This window comes from Sturnira hondurensis, unplaced genomic scaffold, assembly GCF_014824575.4.
Source record: "Sturnira hondurensis isolate 20B ecotype Veracruz unplaced genomic scaffold, ASM1482457v3 Scaffold0020237, whole genome shotgun sequence".
NCBI classification, from domain to species: domain Eukaryota; kingdom Metazoa; phylum Chordata; class Mammalia; order Chiroptera; family Phyllostomidae; genus Sturnira; species Sturnira hondurensis.
Window position 1 is genome coordinate 153,972 of NW_028092868.1, and position 13,640 is coordinate 167,611.

At 50.2% G+C, this 13,640-nt stretch overlaps 1 protein-coding gene across 1 annotated transcript; it reads left to right on the plus strand.

Moving 5' to 3' along the window:
* The first annotated feature begins 2,583 nt into the window (after positions 1 to 2,583).
* TYSND1 (trypsin like peroxisomal matrix peptidase 1) lies at positions 2,584 to 11,599 on the plus strand. The gene is made up of 4 exons (XM_037029211.1): positions 2,584 to 3,840; positions 5,531 to 5,661; positions 6,723 to 6,908; positions 9,822 to 11,599. The coding sequence occupies exons 1-4, from the start codon at positions 2,669 to 2,671 to the stop codon at positions 10,037 to 10,039; spliced, it is 1,707 nt and encodes a 568-aa protein (XP_036885106.1). The 5' UTR covers positions 2,584 to 2,668; the 3' UTR covers positions 10,040 to 11,599.
* Positions 11,600 to 13,640: the final 2,041 nt, after the last annotated feature.

The window sequence follows — 13,640 nt, forward strand, 5'->3', positions numbered from 1 at the left end:
CGGTCCCCTATACTGGTGGTCATCTCTGTGATGGGGCAGACAGGGCAGACTTCTGAACAAAATCTGATATTAATGTGCTAGCAAGGACTGGGTCCACTTTAGCTGTGTTTCATTGTTCTCTACAAAACTGGAAAGAGCCAGCTGAATGCTACATTTGGCAAAATAGAATGAAACCTGTGCTTGTGCATTCACTAGGCTAGTTGGAAGACCTGCTTTTAGGAAATCCCAAGTGATTTCCTGAAAAAACCAAAAAGTCTTTAGTTTTTTCTGTAAAATAAAGACACATTTTTCATTTTCACCAATAACTTTATTGATTTGGATATTTTGAGTATGCTGGCTATCTCCTGCTCTTGGCTTCTAGTGGGTAGAGGCCAGGGGTGCTGCTAAACATCTTTCAATGCATAAGACCAGCCCCACAGCAAAGGATTATTTGGCCAAAATGTCAGTAATACCAAAGAAACCTTGCAAATCACTTTTGACACATTCGATCGGTCATAGCACCTTCCCCATACACTGCACAAATCTTTGTTTTAGTTGTGTTTTTACCTTGTTTGAGATAATAAAGCATAATATGCTGAAAAAATTGCATTATTTTTTTCCATCTTCAGTATTAACATTCAGTATTAAAATGCACAAAATTTCACCAATTTTGATAAGTTTTTTTTTAAGTGCACGCTGACATGACAGCTGTCACAATACAATCTAACAAAATTGTTTTGAATGAAGTCAAAGATAACTAAGCACTGCTGGAGCCATCACATGGAGAAAACAACGCTTTGGCCAATCCAAAAGAACGGGAAACAAAATGTAACAGGTTATTTTTGACTATTAAAATTATTGGAGGTGTCCTGTGATTGAAACTAATGTCCATGTTACTGTGAAAGGCCATGGGTTCTGTGTTCATATGTATTTGAGTTGCTTAAGTCCGAGTGGAACATGAGAACAGCTGTGTCAATGAGCCCAGTACTCAAGGGGGCCTCCCCTTGGCTGTTGGCCTTGACTTGGGACTTTATAGTGTAATGTGCCGTAAACAGAAAAACCTGACATACAACATTCTGGAGGTTTGAGCGTCACTAAGGGAGAATCAGTGGACTCCAGAGAGAAAGGAACCCCTTAATTGCTAGGTAGTTGGGATAATTGAGAGAGTTCACTGTGCTCCAGCCATCTGTGTCACAGATCCAAAACAAACACAAAACAAACAGTGCTTGCTCTGGGAACTGCTCATTTCTCTCCTGCCAAAATGGATGATCATTTCCCATCCTCACCCAGGTTTGGTACTGGGAACACTGAGTCACGCTGTGCTGTGCTGGGGCCAAATCAACCGGCATTAGCTTTATTCACAAATGTGAGGCAGAAATGTATAGTTCTAGTAGTTGAATAGTTTTCATTAATGCTGACAAATATGTACTAAAACAATATTACTGAAGTGTGTATTTTAGTGATATGGTGATAAATGTCTACCTGTGCTGACTGCTTTGGGGACATTCCAAAGTCCCTCAAAACATACTCATACTCTATACTCAGGGAGAACTCTTCGGAAAGTGGGGATGTTTCATGTTTGCTCACATCGGGGATGGCAAACTGTAGCTCCTGGGCTGAATCTAGTTTGCTGTTTATGGCCTATGAGGGGAAAAATGTTATTTTGTGACATAAAAATTATATGAAATTCAAGTTTTAGTGACCATAAAGTTTGGTTATGAACACAGCCACCCCATTCCTTCAGCTTTTGCAGGCTTTTGCATGCTCGAATCTACAACTGCAGGCTTGAGTAATGTATGACAATGCGTGGCCAGTAAAAACTAAACTACACTCTGGCTCTTTGGAAAGAAAAAGCATTTGACCCCTCACCCAGATAAATATTGGGGGCGGGGGACTCATTATGTGATATGTGCATGCTGCAAAAGATAGGCTTGTATAATTAAAATTTTTTACTTCAACCACTGTCATAGTCCATTTTAAAAGGCAATTTTATTTGGAGCAAATCCAGGTTTCATGGGATTTGTCGTGTTGGGCTTTGGCCTCAAAAGACCCAAGGTGTAATCGTGAGCTCCATGTCCCCTAGTGCGTTGCTATAAGGCTTGCTTAAAAGTTAAAAAGATTGAAATGGCCAAGGATTTCTTTGCCGTATTATCCCGTCAGAGGTCGACTGTCTCTTAGACCTAGGCAGATGCTGACAGTTGCTGTCATGGCCTGGGGAAGTCTAGCCACGTTAGCGCATATATATATATATATATTGCATATATTGCATATATATATCGCATATATATATGTGAATATACATATATTCGTCTCCGTGGGTTCAGACCAAGGCTTGGAGGGATCCGCCCTCTGCCCCGTCCCTCAATCTCTGGTGAAGATGAACGCCCCTTACTCCCCTGGGGCTCATCCTAGGGGATTGCTGCGTCCTCTACAAGGCACAAGTGGTGTTAACCTACTGGGGCGGGGAAGGGAGGGGGGGGCTTAGCCTCAGCATCCAATCAGGGCTTGGCCTCATGTCCAGCCAATCATGCTAGTTGGGTTTAGCCAATCGGCCAGACGAGGACGACTGGAGTCAGTGATTGCGTCTCTCGCTGCCAGCTCGGGGTGGTGCTGTGTGGGGTTCACAGGTGGCCGTCTGGTTTCTCGCTCGTTCCGTAATTCTGGAAGCCTGGGCATACGTCCCGGAGGCATGAGGCGACAATGGGAGCCTGCCATGAGGGTAGGCGAGCGGGCGGGCTGTGTGGTGAGTGCCTCTCGGGCCGGGCAGCCCGAGGCTGGCTCATGGAGCTGCAGTGGGGTGATCCTGAGCCGAAGCCCGGGCCTAGTGCTTTGCCATGGCGGCATCTTCACCCCTTTTCTGCGGGCTGGCAGCGGGGTGCTGACTCAGGCCGGTGCCACCTTCCTGCCTGGCGACAGTTGTGGGGATGACCTGCGCCTGCACGTGCAGTGGGGCCCAACGGCCACGAGTCCCGCAGGCCGCGTGGAGCGGGGCTGCCTTGATTTATGCATGCCCCAGTGCGCGGGCCTGGAACCCAGTCCCCCGGCCCGACATCGCGGCCGGCCCCTGGAGCCCCCGCACCCTGCGGAGCTGCTGCTGCTGCTGAGCTGCCCGGACTTCCGGGCCCACTTCGCGCGCCTGTTCGGGAGCGGAAGCGAGGCAGCCGTGCAGTGGCGCTTCTCAAGCGCACCAAGGGAAGAGGAAGTGTCAGAGGATGAGGAGGAGGATCAGCTGAGAGCACTGGGCTGGTTCGCGCTGCTGCGTGTGAGGCATGGCCTGGAGGAGGAGGCGGACATGCGTGGGCCAGCAGTGGCCGTGGTGCCTCTCAAGGCCCTGTCCAAGGGCACTCCGCTGCTGGCCTGTGGCTCCCCGTTTGGGTCCTTCTGCCCGGACATCTTTCTCAATACCCTGAGTCGCGGCGTGCTCAGCAACACCGCGGGCCCGCTACTTCTCACTGATGCACGCTGCCTGCCTGGCACAGAGGGTGGTGGCGTGTTCGCGGTGCGACCTGCGGGGGCACTGGTGGCGCTGGTGGCGGCGCCCCTCTGCTGGAAGGCCCACGAGTGGGTGGGCCTCACACTGCTCTGCGCTGCTGCACCTCTCCTCCGCGCCGCCCGTGACACGCTCCGTTCCTTGCGCCCCAGCATGGCTTCCCTGGCCGCTCTCCTGCCCCCCGAGTTGGGCGCCCCGTGGGCCCTGCCACTCCCAGACCCCGGACCCCCATGGGCAACCGCAGCCGTGTTGGTGGAGTGTGGCACCGTCTGGGGCTCCGGAGTGGTCGTGGCGCCCCGCCTCGTGGTGACCTGCCGGCATGTGGCACCCCGCAAGATGGCCAGAGTCCTGGTGTGCCCCACCATCCCCAAGTAAGACCCTCAAGCATGCTCCCACTCGAACCCCTCACTAAATCGGAGGTCTGGATTTTATATCTCCTGTCTTAATCCTCAGGATTATAGGAGGCCTTTTATCATCAGGCTGATGATTTGAAATCCTCCCCTCATGCTTGGTACCCAGTACTCCAGTGTTGGGGATTCTGGGCCTCTTGGCAGGGACTGAATGGGGCTTGGGCAAGGTGCCAAGTAACTCTGGACTTGGGAATTATGAGGCACACCTGCATCCTTGTCTGGGCATCTTTGACATCCCTCTCCCAGTCTGACTTCCTTCTGTGCAGCCTCTCAGTCTCATACCCCTGCACACACCCATCACTAGGTCCTTTGAATGGGGACTTCCTAACCTCACCCCTCCATTCCCTTGATAGTGGTAGTGAAGTTCCAGGGGCCCAGGATGCTGTTCTCCGGGAATGATGAGTTGAGCCTGTTCATCTTATTTATCTTGTAGATCTTAACCAGTGTTTCCCATCTGTATCCAAAGTATAGGTGTGGGGTTCCAAATCATTAGACTGCGGGAGAGGGGCCCAGGCAGATTTTGAACAATCTGGGTGATCCTGGTGGATAGCCAGGTTGGGACTGTTAGGCAGTCATTTGTTCCCTCTGTGCAGGGAAGGGGACTCTTGCCCTCCTTCCACTTGCTCTGATAATGGGAACAGCCGCCTTGGCTTACTAGTTGATTTTCTAGTACATATTCTTTATATTTCCTCTGTAGTTTCAGGTGCTTCACTGAGGCCAAAACCAAACAGCAGATACCACCTTGGTGTTAATGCCTGACAATCTCTTGTACCTGGCTCAGTGCAGCCTGGCAGCCAAGGCCTTTCAAAACTCTTTTGCTAAATGTCCGAAGTTAACCTAGCCTGGTTTTGCCCTAGAGGTAGCAACTGGCAACTAACAGGACAACCATGACTGATGAGAATTTCCTTGTCTGTGTGGTCCCAGATACCTCACCCCCCCACCCCACTCTTGGCCCTAAGAAAACCAGCAGGTCTGCGGGAAGCTACCCGGGCAGAGTGTGCAACAGGGAGCCCCTCTGTGACCTGGGGCAAGTCACTTAATCTGTCTAAGTTGCCTCACCTTGAGTTGACATGTGAAGTCTTGAAACAGAGCCTGCACATAGTAAGTGCTGTAGAAGGGCTAGCATTTATGTGAACGAGGACCCAGAGGGGTGAAATCATCATGCCTGATCCACCAATTGACAGGACTATCCAAATCCAATGAAGCAGTGAAGGAAAATGCTGGACACGTTTGCTCTGGCTCCTACCACTTATTATGTGATCTTGGGCAAGTTATTTCACCTCTCTGAGTCTCAATTACACGGTCTAAAGTGGAGATAATGTCACTGCCTAGTTCATAAGGAAGCTGTGAGGACCGAATGAATGATGTTCATAGAGCGTTATCACAGGGCCTGGCCCACAGTGCTCACTAGGTGTCAGATCTTTATGGTCCTGGTGACGTGCATGAAACTTTGCAGTTGGTAAATCACATTTGGAAAGGCTGCAGAACAGTTAAATGACCTGCCCGGAGTGTTGGCCTGGTAGGTTTCAGGCCTGAAATCAGATCTTTTGACTCCCGAGCTTGTGACTTTTACTGTCACTCATTCCCTTGCTTCCTCCCAGTACTAAAGAGCTAGAAATCTAGCCTGTCATTTTATTTCTCTTGCTCCCAGGAGCGCCAAGATCTGGGGACATGTGGTGTTTGCCACTCAGGAGACATCTCCATATGACATAGCACTGGTGAGCCTGGAGAAAGAACTAGAGGGTGTCTACATGCCTGTGCCCACTGAGCACTTCCACGAAGGTAAAGGACAGGGGCCCTCTGATGCAGGGTGGACCTTTGGAAGGAAAGTCAGTGTTGGACACTCTAACCCTGTACATCAGGGAACCAGTTCCCCAGGCCAACTCCCCTCCCACTCCTGCTGGACTAGTAAGTCAGGGTGGCATCAAGCTGGCAGGAAATCATCCTGGTTACAGTGCTTTGGCCAGAGATATGCTTGGAGGCTTCCCTTCTTGCGCCCCACATGCCCACGGTGCCGAGAGACAGGTGGAATCCCCAGCTGTAGGTAAGGCGCATCCCTTTCCTGCAGCAGTGTAGCAGGGAGGTGCCGAGCCTTGAGGGCTCCTTCTAACACTGCAGGCTGGTTGTTGCTCTTTCAAGGCCTCAGTGGCGTGATTTGAATAACAGGTTTGTGATGCTGCCACAGAAGCGCCAGAGGTCTCCCTTTGTGCACGCAGTGTGACATTAACTACAAAGAGCACATGCTCTCTGAGCTGGTGTCTCCTCTGCCACTTACTAGTCCTGTGTCCTCACACAGGGAACTTGATGCACTCTGTCTCAGGTTCCACATCTGGAACTGGGGATCGGGTCCTACTCCTGGGCATTGTGAGGCATGGCTGGGATGTTGTCTGGAAAGCACTCAGCCCTATGCCCTGTGCATTCAAACCCTTGGTAAAGGAAGGTTTTGTAATCATCAACACCATTTTTTTCGCCAAGAGACTTCTTAATCGCAGGAGATGGATGTTAATTCTAAAAACATTTCTTGAGCACCTAGCTAGGTTCTAGGAACACCAAAAGGTGACTCCGCAGTTAGCAGGGGACAGAGGGCTGGGGAAGAGCCTGGTGCTGAGCAGCAGTTGAGCAGACGCAGTGCTGGGAGCTCAGTGGGGACTGAGGGGAGGCTTTCCCTGCCTCTTCCTGTGGGGACTTAGGGAGGGCTTTCTGAAGGCAGGAGTATCTGAGCAGAACCTCAAAGAGCGGAGTGTTGGAGACTTCAGAGAGGGCAGGGATGGCGTTGGGGAGGATGAGTCCTGCCAGACAGAGGAGGAGGCTTTGCAGTTTTGTCCTCTTTCCTTCTCTGGCAGGTGAGGCGGTCAGCGTGGTGGGCTTTGGCGTTTTTGGCCAGGCTTGCGGGCCCTCGGTGACCTCAGGCATCCTGTCAGCTGTGGTGCAGGTGGATGACACACCAGTGATGCTGCAGACCACATGTGCTGTGCATGGTGGCTCCAGTGGGGGACCTGTCTTCTCTACCTCCTCAGGGGACCTCCTGGGTAAGCAGCTCCTTGGCCCTGTCCCAGGCTTCCTCTTGCCAGACCCTCAGTCCTGTCTAGCAAGTGCCTGGTGTCCACCCCTGTATGGGAAGATGGTGTCTTTATGCCCAGGAAGCAGTTAGCCAAGGTTCTCAGGCTAGTCTACTTCTGAGGGTGAAAGGTGATGGATGCTGAGCTGTGAGGGAAGAGAGCCGGGTTCTGGTTCCTCCTCTGCCACTAAGCCACAGTGCGGTCTTAGGTAAATCATTTCACCTCATTCAATCTGTGAAACTCGGGAGCTGGATTAGTCCAAGGGTCACAAACTCCAAAGCTTACAGAGGCTGGGCAAGGAAAGGGAACAGAGGAGTGAGTGAAGACAGTATGGAGTGGAGGGTCGAGGTGGACTGGGGTGAGCGTCGCTCAGTTCCAACCCATTGCTGCCACCTTATGAAGGACTGTGAGCTAACACTGGCTGATCTCCAGTTTTTCATGGGAAGCTTTAACCCTCGTCTTCATCTTCTTTAAAAAAAAAATATATATATATATATATATATATGGTGGTTAAATCAATTTTTAAATGTTTGTAACGCATTCAGGTTGTTTTTTTTTATAAAGGAAGGTCTATGTGAACAAAAACAACAGTGAATGTGAATCTGTATGGATACCTGCACTGCCCAATGGTAGCCCAGCACACGGGGGGCTCATGTGTGTTTCCCCTCCTTTCATTTCTGATTGCTCTCTCCCACTGCAACAGATCTTGCTCTTGCTGGCTTTACTTATTTGAATTTACAATTGATTTACTTATTTCTTCAACCGTAGTATACAAATAAAGTCAACCAACCATGACTTTGAAAAATATATACAGATAAGTGCATACAGAAATGAATGTATATGTGTGTATATGTACAAGTTAATATATATATATATATATATATATATATATATATATATATATATATATATATATATCCCAGCTCCGTCTGCTGTGACAACTCAGTTGCAATGAGCACACCAAGAACCCAAATCTTGGTTTCTAAGAACCATTCTTGAATAAAAGGAACTGGGGACTGGTTGATACCAGGACAAGGACACAGAAAGTCCGAGCTGAGCTGGAGTACCTTGTGCTGGAAGGAAGGGAGTGCCAGGGTCCAGCCTCGGCAGGTCTCAGGGTCCCCGAAGGATGGACGGTGCAGGCAATGAATACCCGACAGATACCCGGTTGGATGCCGGAGGACAGCCAGCCTCTGTGGGACTGACCGAACTCACAGAGTTTGATTTAAGCTTTATTTTTATAGAGATTGATACATAACATTAAAGGAGCAGGTGTGTGGCATGAAGTTATGTTAAACAAGGTTATTTTGACCAGGAGAGTCACTAATTGGACAATTAGAGCTAGCTGTATGAATAGAGCTTTTGATGTCCTGCTTTTCTTATCTGTCTAATTCTATTCCTGTCCAAGGTAGAGGAGGAGCTGTTACTCCATCAACTTTTAGACATTCAGGGGCTACCCCATAAGGGGGGAATTTGTTCTCTGGCCAAGAAATTATTTTGTACAACTTCATTGGAATTATGCAGAACATTGACCTTGAAATTCAGATGTCTAAAAATCCCACCACCTACTAATTTCAAAAACAAACATCTAAGGAGAGATAGACAGGACACCCAGCCACAGCTGCCTGTGCTGTGCAGATGCATCTCATCCGTCCCGACTGTGTCAAGGGACGGCTGCTGGTCGGCTCCCGACAAGGAAGTACAACAATGAAATGACTGGGTCTGTTGAACGCTGAAAGAACCAAGAGCCAACTTGAAGGAGCTCCCATGCAATGACTTGAGCAACAAAACAAATAGCAATAGGACTGGATTATAACCCAAAGAGAAGAATGAATGTCCGCACGTCCACACTGCTATAAGTAAATAACCAAACACATTTTAAAGTGGAGACAAGCAACCTCTCTTTCTTACAGAAGATACCTAATTAATAAATGCAGAAGCGAGGGGAACAGAAAATTACTATTGGGTTACCACAGCAGGAATTGCTGCAGACAGAATCCACCAATGGATGCTAAAGTCCATGGGCAAGAGTTTAGATAGAAACAGGATATTTGCCTAACTCTAAAATATTGGGTGATTTACACGGGGGGAAATAGTATGTTACAGTGGGGCAACCTGGGAGATAACCAAAATAACTACTCTTCACAGTGTCAGGGCCACAAAAGATAAAGAAAGACTGCGGAACTGGCCCAGATTGGAGACTTAGGAGACGCAACAATTAAATGGCCTGTGGGTACTGGATTACCTCCTAGAACAGAAAAAGAGCATTAGCGGAAACACTGGAGAAATCCAAGTGAGTTCTGTGCTTTGGTTAATAGCATTGGTTAATTTGTCGGTTTTGATCAATGTTGTGTGGTGACATAAGATGTTAACAGAAGGGAAAGCTGGGTAAAGGATCTGTAGGAACTCTACTCTTTGGCCAGGCTTCTGTACGTCTAAAATTGTCTGAAAAATGAATGCATACATGTGCACACACACAGGCACACTAAGCAGGACAAACAATGTGTGGGTGTGATTCTGCGTCCACTCAGCAAGTATTTTTGAGGCCTCCTCTGTGCTGGGCACTGTTGTGGGTGTGGGGAGGCTGTGTGAACAAAACATGGAAGCCCTGCCTTTGTGGACCTGACACTAGTTAGAGACAAAAAGACAAAAAGATAAGCGAAACATAGTGTGTTAGATACTGATAGTGTTGAGAATTTTAAGGCAGGAAGGGGGACCAGGGTTTGGAGAGCTCGTGTCCACAAAAGAAAGCCTGGCATCTGTCACTATAAGGGGCCTTCAAGCCCTCAGTAGGCCTAGAGCCTCCATGATGGAGATGGGCCTCCCTTCCCATCCGTCTGTGTCCTGGCTCACAGCCCCCTTTCCTCTCTGACTCCTCAACAGGCATCGTTGCCAGCAACACCCGGGACAATAACACGGGGGCCACCTACCCGCACCTGAACTTCAGCATCCCCATCACAGTGCTCCAGCCAGCCCTGCAGCGCTACAGTCAGACAGGCGACCTGGGCAGCCTCCAAGAGCTGGACTGCGTCGCCGAGCCCGTGAGGGTGATATGGAGACTGCAGCGGCCCCTGGCAGAGATCCCTCGGAGCAAGCTCTGAGTCTGTCTGGGAAGTGCCAAGGTGATGGCAGCCTCAGGATCCTGGCTCAGCACACCCCAGCTGGGTAGACCCCCGTCACCACCTGCCTTGTTTGGCCTTGGATCACATTCCAGCCCTGTGGGTCTCCAGGCCGGTATCCCACTTCGGGGTGCTTTTTTCAGCCCCCACCTCTCTCTGCCCCCTGGCACTAGGCTCAGCTCTGTTACTGCCCGGCTTCGGAGCCTGGCACAGCAGTCCTGGTCCTGACGACAGACATGCTGGTGGGAAGGTGGGCCCAGCCCTGGTTTTGAGTCCCTTCCCTGTCTCCCCATGGACACTCGCCGCCCGAGCCATTGCTTCCCTGGGGCCTTGGCTCCTCTCACTCTACCTGAGTCAGTGGCTGGCACAGCCCTGGCACCCCCTCAGAAAACCTTGGCAGAGAGACCCTGCTCTGAAGACCAGAGACAAAGGAAAGGGAGCTAGCTCCCTGTTCTTCCTGACCTATGGGAAGGCAGTGTCCTCGGAAGTCAGGACTCCCGGGTCTTCATATGTCAGCTGTCACTGACCTGCAGGACACTCTGACATAGTGCCTTACTTTTCCCAGCCCGTATAATGGGTCTCAGGAGTCTTGGCAAGGCTCGGGCTGGTTGGGGTTTGGGAATAAATGGGACCTATGAGAGGAACTCTTGTATGTATCATACTCTTTTTTTGTTTTCTTTTTGGTTTTGGAGTCCAATTGGTAATAAACAAACACCAGGCACAGAAACATACCTTTTCTGTCCCATGTTCTCAGTGGGGTTTGATCTCACAGGATATTCTCAAGCCAAACGGGTCCTGCTACTATCTCTGGCTCCTGGAAATTTGGACACAAGTCCTTTGTTAGTCAAGGAGCCCTGAAGTTCTGTCCCTGCTCTGTGGGCACTGTTGAGTGGGAAGAGCAGAGAGATGCGGGGCAGACTACCTTGGCAAAGGTGCTCAAGGGGGCACCCCAAGACCCCCTTCTGTCTCCGATCGAGGTGTCGCCTTGTTGCCAAGATGTTGAATGACAGACATCTTCCCTGGTTTTTGGGGTTCGGGGTAGGTCTTTGGAGATGGGCCATCAGCTCTGATATGCCAGGGCCCAAGCCTGATGTGGGGCCACTGCACACCTCTCTCTGCTCCCTCCTTGCTTTAGGTTTGGGCTGTAATGTTTTTACAGCCCTGCCCTTGCACTCTGCCCATTGGAATCCTGTTCATCTGCCAAAGCCCATGGCTACCAAGAATTCTTCCTTGACCTTCCCAAGCCCCAGGACAGGCTGTAGCACTGTTTACTTCTGTCTCCCACAGGGCCTGGGCATGTGCCCAGTACATTTCCAAGGCTCTCTGGACTCGCAGTTGAGACTCTTGCCTGCTCAGTGACCCCTGGCACCCTTAGGAATCATGCCGGGCTGAGGGGTTCCCAGCATTAACCTCAAGGCCCAGCTCTTCCTCTGTACTGGCTGCAAGACTTGGCCTAAATTCTTAGCTTATGAGCCTCAGTTTGCTCATGTGTGAAATAGAGATTAATAAAACTTACCTTGCAGGATGTGTGTGAAAATTAAATTTGAGAAGCTACTCAAAGCACTTAGTTTGTTTTCAATAAATATTAGCAATTGTTTTTTTAGACTTCTGGTAGGATTGATTCATCAGAAATCAATTGCATACATCATTCTGGTTGTTGAGGGGCTGGGCAGAGAGAGGAGTGGGGAGTGAGGTCCTGGAACTAGATAATGGTGAAGGTTGTTCAACCTTCGTATCACTGAATTGTACACTTTGTAATAGTGAAGTTTACGGTGAGCAAACATCAGTGACCACCTAGGGAACTGGGTGCTGGGTCAGTGCCCGGTGCTGGGGGCGTAAAGTCCAGTGGAGTGAGGTCTCTGCCCCAGCCGGTCAAGGGTGATTGTTGCTCTCCTCAGTGTCCGAGTTTAATCCCTACCCTACTCTCCTGTGGGGGTTTCAGGAGGAATAAAAGGAGACAGAAGCTATTTGGAACTTTGTTAAGTCCAGGACAAACAAGGCTGGTTGCACTGAAGCATCGAACCCAACCCACAGTGCTCTGATGGACCCCTGTGAGCGGTTTTGGATGGGTAGGGCCCAGGAGCTCTGCACCTACACTGTGGCACCATTGCTCTTTGGGGTCCCCCGGGGCTGAGAGAAGGATGTGGAGACTCCCACACCTCTCAGTACTCCCTCCTTCAGCCTCCATTCACGGGGCAGAGCGCCAGCTGGGACAGGAGAGGCAAGGATCTCAGAGAAGGGGAAGCTGCATCCTGGGCTTCACAGGCTAATGATGAGACTGTGGGGCTGACGGGAGCGCACCGCCCCCTCTCCCAGCTGAGATGGGCACCAGCTTCTAGGTGGAGCTGGTCCCAATGCTCCCTACACCAGTGGCACTGGGCACATGGTCTTCCACCACAGCTTTTGGAAGAGGTACAGGAAGGGCCACTTCTAGAGTACACACCCAGGACGGGCGAAGGGCAATACTCAAAGGAGCCCAGTGGCTGGGTCGCTTGGAGCATTGTCCCGTACACTGGAAGGATTCGGGGTGGGTTCCCTGTCAGGGCACATACCTAGGTCGTGGGGTTCAATCCCCAACTGATTTTTCTCTCTCACATTGATGTGTCGGTGTCTCTCTGTCTCTATAGAAATAAATAAACGTGTCTTCAGGCGAGCCGGCTGCTGTGTTTTTGCTGCTGCTGTGTGCCAGGCACCACCACTGAAATGCTTCTCATGGATGATCTCACTGAATCTTTTTTCTTTTTAAAATTTTTAAAGAAACATTTTATTTATCTTGAGAGAGAGAGGAAGAGAGGGAGAAGGAATGGGAGGGAAACATTGGCGTGAGAAACACTGACCCGTTACCTCTAGTTCACGCCCTGACCAGGGACAAACCTGCACCCCAGCCCTGTGCCCTGACTGGGAATCAAAGGGCAGGTCTTTGTTTCCTGGTAACGACACTGGACCAACTGAGCCACACTGGTCAGGGCTCATTGAATCTTTCAAAACTGCTAGGGTGGGTGCTAATGTTTACATAAAACGGAAGATGGCTTATCTGTCACCAAATGAGCTTGATCCTCCTGCCGGGCTGCAGCTTGCACCAGCCCATTTCTTTACATATCCTACTAGGTCCAAGCTCCTTTCCCCCCATCTCCTCCTACTCCCCAGTTTCAGGCTGCCCATTCGATCCCTCATCCTTTCACCACAGAATATACCGAGTATGCCACTCCTTTGCTTAAAATCCTGCAGGCAAATCCCATTGCTCTCGGATGACGGCAGTCTTCACTGGGGCCTGCAGGACAGGCTTGTATCGGCCTGCCCATGCTGGCCGCTGCCATGACCCTGCCCTGAGCAATTTATCCTGCCTCTGAGTGCACACCCAGAGCGCAAGCGCCTCCTCCCTGCCCGGGGCTATCTCCTCTTCCTTGCAGAGAGGCAGCTTCCTTCACCTGACCTCCCCGCTCCCCACACAATTTTTCTTATTTCAATGAATGATGCACATTTAATATATTGTGTTGTCTTTCCTTATCACCTCCTCCGACATAAGACAGAAATCATGACCATTTCGTTTTCCATTTTATCTCCCAGCGCCTAGCACAGGGCC